This window comes from Cucurbita pepo, chromosome LG08 (assembly GCF_002806865.2).
Source record: "Cucurbita pepo subsp. pepo cultivar mu-cu-16 chromosome LG08, ASM280686v2, whole genome shotgun sequence".
Lineage (NCBI taxonomy): Eukaryota > Viridiplantae > Streptophyta > Magnoliopsida > Cucurbitales > Cucurbitaceae > Cucurbita > Cucurbita pepo.
Genome location: NC_036645.1, coordinates 8,211,741 through 8,222,153, shown reverse-complemented (window position 1 = coordinate 8,222,153; position 10,413 = coordinate 8,211,741). Strand labels below are relative to the sequence as shown.

General features: G+C 35.2%; 2 protein-coding genes across 4 annotated transcripts; one reads left to right on the top strand and one right to left on the bottom strand.

Moving 5' to 3' along the window:
* Window positions 1-2,456: 2,456 nt before the first annotated feature.
* LOC111799647 lies at window positions 2,457-5,429 on the bottom strand. 3 transcript variants are annotated; one of them, XM_023683072.1, is made up of 5 exons: window positions 5,068-5,429; window positions 3,264-3,415; window positions 3,004-3,091; window positions 2,845-2,911; window positions 2,457-2,750 (listed from the first exon to the last, which is right to left on the bottom strand). In XM_023683072.1, the coding sequence occupies exons 2-5, from the start codon at window positions 3,385-3,387 to the stop codon at window positions 2,697-2,699; spliced, it is 333 nt and encodes a 110-aa protein (XP_023538840.1). In that variant the 5' UTR covers window positions 3,388-3,415; window positions 5,068-5,429; the 3' UTR covers window positions 2,457-2,696. The 3 variants fall into 3 exon arrangements, with proteins under 3 accessions (XP_023538840.1, XP_023538841.1, XP_023538838.1); XM_023683073.1 differs by having other exon boundaries at window positions 2,840-2,911; window positions 3,004-3,094; window positions 5,068-5,428; XM_023683070.1 differs by having other exon boundaries at window positions 3,004-3,094; window positions 5,068-5,424.
* Window positions 5,430-8,646: 3,217 nt separating this feature from the next.
* On the top strand, window positions 8,647-9,779 carry LOC111800740 (probable xyloglucan endotransglucosylase/hydrolase protein 32). The gene is made up of 3 exons (XM_023684565.1): window positions 8,647-8,955; window positions 9,035-9,252; window positions 9,359-9,779. Exons 1-3 carry the CDS (start codon window positions 8,647-8,649, stop codon window positions 9,723-9,725), a joined length of 894 nt encoding a protein of 297 aa, XP_023540333.1. The 3' UTR covers window positions 9,726-9,779.
* Window positions 9,780-10,413: the final 634 nt, after the last annotated feature.

The following is a 10,413-nucleotide window of genomic DNA, read 5'->3' as shown; positions in this document are numbered from 1 at the left end:
ATGATGACACTAATAATATTTGGAACTAGCCCGCTAATAAAACCCACCTCAAGTTTAACTACGCAAACTTCACTTCAGCTCAGCTCAAATCGACATCACCTAAACTTAAGCATCAAAGAGCATTAGACACAACACAACTCGAACATGAACTTTTTCTTATTTCAATTCAACGTCCCACTTCAGTATCCATGTCACCCGAATTCTCTCATCGACATTATCATTAAATACATGGTTGAAAAACATAGATATGTTCGAGATAACGAATGATATGAATTCGTTTTTCCGCTCGACAATATTGACCCATTGAAAGTATATGTAGAAACGTGTTTTGGTTATCTTCTTCATAAAATACATAATACCCACAAAAGAAGCATCATTTTCAGCCTTGCCTAACTAGTTGACAAAGATAAATACCCAACAACAATTTCAACCCGCCATCCACATTAATCAATAAACCCTAAAAAATGACTTCTTGGGCTACAAGTCATTGTTGTTATTATTATTAATTAAACCATAGTGACAAACATATATATATATGTATGTATGTATGTATAAGTCAAAGGTTTTAGTAATTTTAAGACATAACAAAGCATAAGACAAAGACAATAATGTCTCGTGTTTTGGGATCGAAGAATTGACCAGCCAAAGCTCATACCTCACATGCATTCATTTTGTAAATGTATTTGAATATAATTGATTGATTATAACTTAAGATATTAATGTATACTCTTTTTTATTATATAGTTTTAATCAACCATTTATGTGTATCTTCTGTAGCATCACGCAAACATCAATGTCCATATGTATTTTTTTAACACATATTTCAATTAATTAAATCAATAGTTTAGTGTAAGTGTAGGTTTTTTTTTCTTTTTAGCTACAAAATCTATGAACTAATGTTTTTTTTTCTTGNTTTTTCTTTTTAGCTACAAAATCTATGAACTAATGTTTTTTTTCTTGTGGTAAGCGTGGACTTCAAAAAAATATTCTTTTGTTTAGGGTTTGAGTTATTTTTGTTCGAGTTGACTTGAAATTACTTGAAAAGTTAGAAGCAAATGGGTCGTGTGATGCCTAAATGAGCTGATATCACATCAAAATGAGAGTGATCGAAGGATATTGTGACACTTGAGTAAATGAACCAAGACCACATTCGAATATGTAACCGTCAAAATCTATTACTAATAGATATTGTATGCTTCGGCCCGTTGCGTATCACCATCAGTGTCGTGGTTTTAAAACGCGTCTAGTAAGGAGAACATGTGAATAAAGACAAAACATGCTTAAAAGACACGCGTTAGAAATAGTTAATGAGAGTCAAAATCGTTTGTAGTAGCAATAATAATGATTGCTTCTAACTAGCAAAGCTAGATGTTGATCACCTAACCTTTCAATGATTCAAAGTTGGTAAAAGGGTGAGAGTTTTAGGCAGGTTGGGCCACCTAAAAGTTGTCACAATTAAAGGAAAAAGCAGGCAAATGAGTTCTGGTTAAGGTTGTTGCTTCTTGTATTCTTGTCGAGATTTAGCAAATGGCTATGTTTTTCGGGATCCTTAGAATATGCGTTTTAAATTAAAATCATGAAGCTAATGCGATACGTAATGGACCAAAGTAGATAGTATATGTTAGCGATAGGCTTGGACGGTTACAAATGGTATCAGAGCCAATCACCAAGTGGTGTGCCAACATTCCAAGAACGGGGTGGATTGTGAGATCTCATATTGGTTGAAGAGGGGAACGAACCATTTATTATAAAGATGTGAAAACCTCTCCCTAAAAAATGCGTTTTAAAACCATGAGGCTGACAACGATACGTAACGGGCCAAAGCGGATAATATCTACTAGCGGTGGGTTGCACTGTTACAATTGGTATCAAACCTAGTTACCAAACGGTGTACCAACAAGGACACTGGCTCCCAAAGGGATGGATTGTGAGATCTCACATCGGTTGGAGAGGGGAGCGAAACATTTCAATAAGAATGTAAAAACCTCTCTTTAGAAGACGTGTTTTAAAACCATGAGGCTGACGACGATACGTTACGGACCAAAGCGGATTATATCTACTAGCGGTGGGTTGTGCTGTTACAATTGGCATCAAAGCTAGTTACCAAGCGGTGTACCAACAAGGACACTGGCTCCCAAAGGGATGGATTGTGAGATCTCACATCGGTTGGAGAGGGGAGCGAAACATTTCTTATAAGAATGTAAAAACCTCTCCTTAGAAGACGTGTTTTAAAACCATAAGGCTGACGACGGTACGTTACGGACCAAAGCAGATTATATCTACTAGCGGTGGGTTGCGCTGTTACAATTGGCATCAAAGCTAGTTACCAAGTGGTGTGCCAGCGTCGAGGACACTGGCTCCCAAAGGGATGGATTGTGAGATCTCACATCAATTGGAGAGGGGATCGAACATTTATTATAAGGGCATGGAAACATCTCCCTGACAAACACGTTTTAAGACCGTAAAGCTAACAGCAATACATAACGGATCAAACCGGAGTAAACTACAAATTTGCAGTATCCAACACCATATCAGTGTGTGTAGTAAGCCACTATAACATTTACAAGTCACTAAGTCACTATTCAGTACAAGATAAGAGTCTATTCTGCTCATCCATTATGTTCATTGGTAATAGCAGAAATGAACAGTAACCTTTAAGAAAAAGAATACAATTCTGATAGAGTGTATGAGAACACCTAATCATAAAGGCCATCTTCATGCCAGATATCAACCAAGAAGTCTACCATTTCCTGCACAATCCAATCCAGACAAGTTTCATTAAAGTAATCGAAAGGGAAGGATGAGGATGAGGATGAGGATGAGGATGAACAAACAAAACCTTACAGCTAATGGAATAGGCTGCTGAAAGGGCTCTGCAGTCAAAAGAAGATCTTCGTAAGTTGTTGTCCAGCTGCAACATGGAACGCATCGTCAATGGCTAAACACTTGGAAACGGTAGCCCAAGAATGGCTTTGAAACTGATGCTTGAAGCTAAATGAATACCTCAAGATTGGTTCCATCGGTGGTGCTCGTTGCACGTTTTCAAAATGGTCGCCTACCCATTCCCTTCTTTGTTCATGCCAAGCTATCTCTGCTGTTCAGAAACGATGCCCAACACGACTTTTACTATGATATTTGATGCGAGGGTGGGAGATTCAAATTTCATTCCTCTTAGTCGATCATATATGTCTTGACCAATATCAAAGAGTATGAGATTCAATCCTAGATTTTAACGATCACTGGTTTGAACAAAGAAGATTTACCGTGGTTGACAAATGCGGTGGTGTCGTTGGACTTGTCATTAATGGCAACCTTTGAATCAACTGAAGAATGGTTTCCATTTCCATTCAAATTAGGATTTGTATAGCTGATTTCCATTTTCTCCATAATGAACAACCAAACATTGCCTTAAAAGTACATGAAACAAAGATAAAGAGTCCCATGAGAAGAATTGATATACGTTTCAGAAAATTTGATGTAGTCCCATTTAAGTATCTATATTGCAATACAATATCCCCTCCGGCGTAGGTGTTTTATAAGGCACAAGGTCTAACATGTAGATGCCTCTAGGATGGTGCCTATGAGCAAAGCACAAAGTAAGGTATGAGCTTGAGTAAGATGAGTTGTATATGCATGTGGTTTAAGAACACTGTAATTTGGGAAGTAACTATCAGAATTTGAGGTACTTTAACCCTCTCTCTCTCTCGAATCCTCTCACTCAAGCCTAAGCCAACTACTAAACCGATGCATACTTGTGAGATCCCACATCGGTTGGAGATGGGAACGAAACATTCCTTATAAGAGTGTGGAACCTCTCTCTAGTAGACGCCTTTTAAAACCTTGAGGGGAAGCCCATAAGGGAAAGTCCAAAAAGGACAATATCGGCTAGTGGTGGGCTTAGGGTGTTACAAATGGTATCAGAGCCAGACATCGGGCCATGTGCCAGCGAGGATGATGGGCACCAAGGGGGGTGGATTGTGAGGTCACACATCGGTTGGAGAGGGAAACGAAACATTACTTATAAGAGTGTGAAAACATCTCCCTAGTAGACGCATTTTAAAACCTTGAACGGAAGGCCAGAAGGAAAAGTGCAAAGAAAACAATATCTACTATTGGTGTGCTTGGATTGTTACAAATGGTATCAGAGCTAGACACCCACATCTCCCTAGTAGACGCGTTTTAAAACCTTGAAGGGAAACCCAGAAGGGAAAACCCAAAGAGAACAATATCTGCTAGTGGTGTGCTTGGGCTGTTACCAATGGTATCAGAGCCAGACACCGGGCAATGTGTCAGCAAGGACATTGGGCCCCAAGGGGGTGGATTGTGAGATCTCACATCGGTTGGAGAGGGAAACGAAACATTACTTATAAGAGTGTGGAAACATCTCCCTAATAGACACGTTTTAAAACTGCAAGGGTAACGACGATAGTAACAAGCCAAAACGAACAATATCTGCTAGCGGTGAGCTTGGGCTATCACAATACCTTTACCCTTTCCCACACTCATATAACATATCACCTTCATTCCAATCCTTTAACCCGATCAACTTTGTCCCTTCGAACATCCCCTTTCCCATGATACTCAAAAGCTTCTTTAGGTCTCATTTTGTTAGATTAGGGAGCCTTTTTTTGTTTTAGTTTAGCCTCTGGCCGTGTCTATGTTGTTTTCAAGGCACTAAGTAACTTAAAAGCCACATCCAAAACATTGCACTGAAGCTCTCTAGCTTGTTAAACACTTTCTTCATTACATACACAAACAACATTTAACCATTTGAAAGAAATCCACAGACCCATCAATGGAATCTCAACCTTAATCTAATCAAACAGTTCAATCTCTCTCAATAAGTTCACAAATCCATGTTTTCCAAATCATCCCCCAACTCTGTTACTTCCCAACCACATTTCAGAACACAAATCACAAGACAAAAACAGCAATCACCATAAAGCAACGATGATTCAGATCAACCAACAACGAAAATCAAAAAATCCAGAAAGAAAAACACCAACAAAGGTTCCCAAACAAGCAGAAATGGCACGAGAATTTCAGGAAGTAGGGCAGATGGGCAGTACCTTTTAATCCCCAAAAACAGAGTAAACAGTGAACCCTGTAAGGAATCGTCAAGTATGGGGTTGATCTCGAGCGAAATTACCGAAGAAGAAAAGGCCCCCCTCTTCAGCATTCGCCACAGATTAAACCCGAAAGAAAGCGAGAAAAGAAAGTGGACTCGGCGCAGATTCTTCTGCACTAAACGGCGAATAACAGTGGCAGTTTCCTTTGATCCAACCGCCGAAACTGAGCCAGGTGTTGATAGATCTATGGTTGAGGGTTACTGTCGAAAACCCATATGGGACCCCAACATTTGAAGAACAGATCTGGGGTGCAATGGATTTGGGAATCCTGCATTCTGGGTCTCTTGTTTTAATGGCATTTCACTTTTGTATTTTCTGAGACCGTTCAATATGATACCCCATTAAATAAACATCCAATTTATGAAGTTTGGTAATGCTGGGAGGGAACTGGTACTGTCGTACGATCTTCATTGAAGCGCCCATGGAACCAATAATGGAGCCTTCCAGATCTTACAAAATTAACTCATAAATTCTCTCTTATTATTATTAAAATAAAATTAAAAGTTTAATAATTTATTAGACATATTAAAAATAAATACTAACTTAATATCTTTATTTAAATTTGTCGGTAGGACGGTTGCAAAATACAAATCTGTTTTCCGTTTGAATGTGTTACAAAACAAAAAATAAGAAGTTGATAATGTCGTGTCTATCATTTCGAACATGTTTTTTTTTAATGTCTATATAATATTGTCTAATATAGATTTGATTATATTATATTTAAGAAATATTAAATATACGTGTAACAAAATTAATATAATTTTTATTTTATTAGTACGTTGTCATCGATTTATAATATGACGTTGATACTAACAATAACATATTAACTCCAATTATTAAATTTCTAATAGAAAAATCTCAGACATTTCAAAAATTTATTCTAATTTAATTTCTTAATTTTGAATAACGTTAGTGAATAGTTCGCCTCTGTCACGCTCAATTTCAGTACAATTTTAATAGTAACGTCGGTTTATTAGTAATATTTAAAATTTCCCTAAGGGTAAAATACAATATGGTTGGTGTGTAGCCAAGAGAAAGTGTCGGTAAGACTTAGATTATATATATATATATAATTAATGGAATTTTAATAAACTTAATATTGATTCTGTTATTTTTATTTTGTTATTATTATTTATTGAAAACTTATTTTAAATGATTTTTAAATTGTCGGCTAGAATGGCTCGCATTTTAAATTCGGGGTTTATCTAATCTTTTAAATTATTTAACATTATTGCTATTTATAATATGGTTATAATATGTAGATTGACTTAGACATGGAATAATAGCGAATTATAAATGGGATTATCGCAATATTATCAAATTTACATTTATTAAATTATTGAAAACGTCACTCGCTACGACTCTTTTAAATTTCTAACGAGTTTATTTTTTTTCTCGCAAAATTTAGAAATAACTAGTTGATTGACTATATAGTTAAGATTTATTATCTTATTAATTTTTTTAACTAATAAACAGAGCAGTAAAAAATATTGGTTAATTCATGTACGGTCTATTCTTATTTAATTTATGAACTTTAGTTTTAAAATAGTCAAATTTTAACATTTAATAATTTAGACTTTATAGTTTATAAATATACTACGTCCATATATATATATTTTAAATTTAAACAATAATTTTATTGATAAATTAAATTATTTTAAAATTATAATTACAAAAAAAAATTGTTATTTTTATAAATATATGGCCAGAAATCGAATAAGCATTTTGTTTTTTACTATAATAAAAAGAAAATTACCCCTCCCATTTTCTGACAGCATGGAAATTCATGCACCCGTTCGGATCCAACCTGGCACATTGTGACTGGCCGACACTACAGTGCGGTGACTGTCACCGTAAACGTTTGTCAACGCCGTTTAAAACAAGTTAAAAAATAAAAAATAAAAAAATAGATTTAAAATAAAAAAATTAAGCTTAAAATTGATTGTTTTTTGTTAAAATTAATTATAATAAGTTTCTATAGACGAGATATAAAATAATCAATATTACGTTAAATTTTAAATTTATTTTCTGTGTTTATAATTTAATGAAACTATAAAAATAGTAATTATTTTTAAATTTTTTGTCAAATTATAAAGATTAATTCTTACCTTTAAAATGGATATGATGAAAATAATAATAATAATAATAATAATTGCATCATTAAAATCACAGGTGGGGCCCAATCAGAGCACCCCTGGGTAGGTCCCACCGTGTTGCATTTTTTCATCAGTAAAAAAAAGGTGGGCCCACCTTTTTTTTTTCACTGCCTCGTGACTGTGAGTGAAAGACGGGAATTTTTACCCATTTGAATAAAATAAGGTTTAAATAATATTATGGATAATATGTTTTATTTTTAGTTTATTTTTTTAATTTTAACTTTCAAGTTTTTATTTATTTATTTAATTTAATGTAGATTGAAGTTTAATCATTCCCTGCTCTCCACAATTTTGGGATCAGAGGAACTGAGTGTGTGTCATTTTGTAAACCACGACCTTTAAAATATTTATTATGATAATTCACGTGCATTATTTTTTATTGGACCTTATAGGTATTTATAAAGCGTTATCCAATAATAGAAATCAATACTTATTCGATATTACGTACATAAATTTTAGCGAGAATTATATGCTTTTTTGGTAGATATCATTACAGCCATTCTTTTAAGCCATGTCAATATTACGGTTCCAATACTTTGATGAATTTTAGATTACAGTCTATATTATCAAATTCAAACATAATTTCATAGACAATTTAAAATTAATTGTATTTAAAAAAAAAAATTACTTTCTAGACAAAGAGGAAATGACATTAAAGACAAAGCTCGTCTCCACTCCCTTTCAACAGAGTTACATGTTTTGTCATTAAAGTTCCGGAAAGATGGTGGTTGAGATGTGGAAGGATATAGATCTTCTTCCATTCTTGTCACATACCATGCTTTCGATTTGATATTTTAACATCACGTACACTTTTTTAACCATGTCACATGCATTTTTCTGGGACATCGTTATGTTGCTTACTTCTTGTTTCTATAGACCAACCTGAATCTTCCAACATCATTTGTACTCACTCACTTACGCTTTAACTTTGTTGGTATATGTAATAACTTCTGTTATTTTAAACTTCTGTCAGCCATTTTATCTTCACGATAACTCTCATTCAGATGTAGTATTCCGTTCATTCATGTACACATCTTTAAACCCATTTCAATATTCTTTTTTGAATCGATATAATTTTTTTCTCTAATAAGCTAACACAAATAGCTTGGTTACAAATTAAAAAAATAAATATACATCACTTATTTGCATAATATTTCTCTAATATTCATATCCCATTAATTGCATTTCAATACTTGGCTGAAATATATATTTTTTTTTTCATATTTGTAAATAAAATAAAAATAAAAATTAACAATGGGTCCATCCCAAGGAGCCAAATAGCCATTATTTAATATCCCATTCGCTATTTCATTTCCACTCCAACACTACCAACGACAGCGCCTTCTTCCACCTCCACTCCGATGGCCTTCTTCTTCTTCCTCCTCCTCCTCCTCCTCCACCCCGCCACCTCCTCCGCCGCCGCCGACGACCGCCCCCCCTCCCCCGGCTACTGGCCGAGCACCCGCTTCCACCCCATGGAATTCTACCGAAGCTTTCGCAACCTCTGGGGCCCTCAACACCAAGGCTTGAACCAAAATACACTCTCCATTTGGCTCGATCGCTTCACTGGCAGCGGCTTCAAATCCCTCCGCCCTTTCCGATCCGGATACTTCGGCGCCTCCATCAAACTCCAACCCGGCTACACCGCCGGCGTCATCACCGCCTTCTACGTAAGTTACAACCCCTGTAATTTCAATTTCAAATTCTCCCATTCAATGCTCTGAAACCCATATCTGAAATTAATGGCAGCTTTCCAACAACGAAGCCCACCCCGGATTCCACGACGAAGTCGACATCGAATTCTTGGGAACGACATTAGGAAAGCCCTACACTTTACAAACCAACATTTACATCAGAGGAAGCGGCGACGGCCAAATCATTGGCAGAGAGATGAAATTCCATCTCTGGTTCGACCCCACCACCGATTTTCACCATTACGCCATTCTCTGGCACCCAAAGGAAATCATGTACGCTAATTAACCAACCCATCATTCAATTTCACAATTAATCCATCTGGGCTCTGTTTTAATCACTCTGTTTTTGCTCGCTTCCTCTGTTTTGTCCTGTTTATAGATTTCTTGTTGACGACATACCCATAAGAAGATATCCAAGGAAGAGCGATACGACATTCCCACTACGACCAATGTGGCTTTACGGTTCGATTTGGGATGCATCTTCATGGGCAACAGAGGATGGAAAATACAGAGCCGATTACAGTTACCAGCCATTTGTGGCGGAGTTCACTAATTTCAAAGCAGGGGGTTGTTCGGCGTACTCTCCGGCACGGTGCTGGCCGGTGTCTGCGTCGCCGTTCCGATCAGGGGGGTTGACAAGGCAACAGCAAAACGCGATGAAATGGGTGCAGAGCAATCACTTGGTTTATAACTATTGTTCGGATAACGAGAGAGACCATTCTTTAACACCAGAGTGCTGGCAATAGAAAAGTTGGGTATTACCGTTGATTTCCCCATTCACGAAAAAAAAAAAAAAAAAATCTCCATTAATTTCATGTTGTTTTTTTTTTTTTTTTTTTTTTTTTTAATAACAAAATTGTGTGTATTTTATTTTTTATAATGGAGGTGTGTAATATATTATGAGTTTTAGGTTATTTTTATTGTAATTTCATTAAGTGAAATTCACCTTTTATTTTCATATTTTCTATTAATTATTAAAATATTACTCGAACATATATATTCTTGATAAATAGGTCAAAAGTTCGAATTTTTACTCTCGTTGAAATGACATTTATATATATAAAAAAAAATGGTAAAAGCATTTATTCTTTACTTTTATAAGAATTTGTTCTTTTTAAAATGACATTGTGACGTTTTGACGTTAAAGACCTTTTTCAATATCATATTAAACTATCGCTAATGTAAAATTCGTAACTCGATGAAACGTGTTACATGTGTTTAATCTTGTCAGTACATTCTTAACATGTACGCTAAATTAGATAAGTTCAAGATATAACTATACGAATCTGTACTTGCAACTAATACATCTTTGGAATGGTCGTCACGTAAAAATTAGTTAGAAATGGAAGAGACGAGAGTCCAACCCTACTTTAAAAAAAATTAAAAAATATTAATGTTTGTAATTTATATTAGTTAAAAATGTTATTATATTAA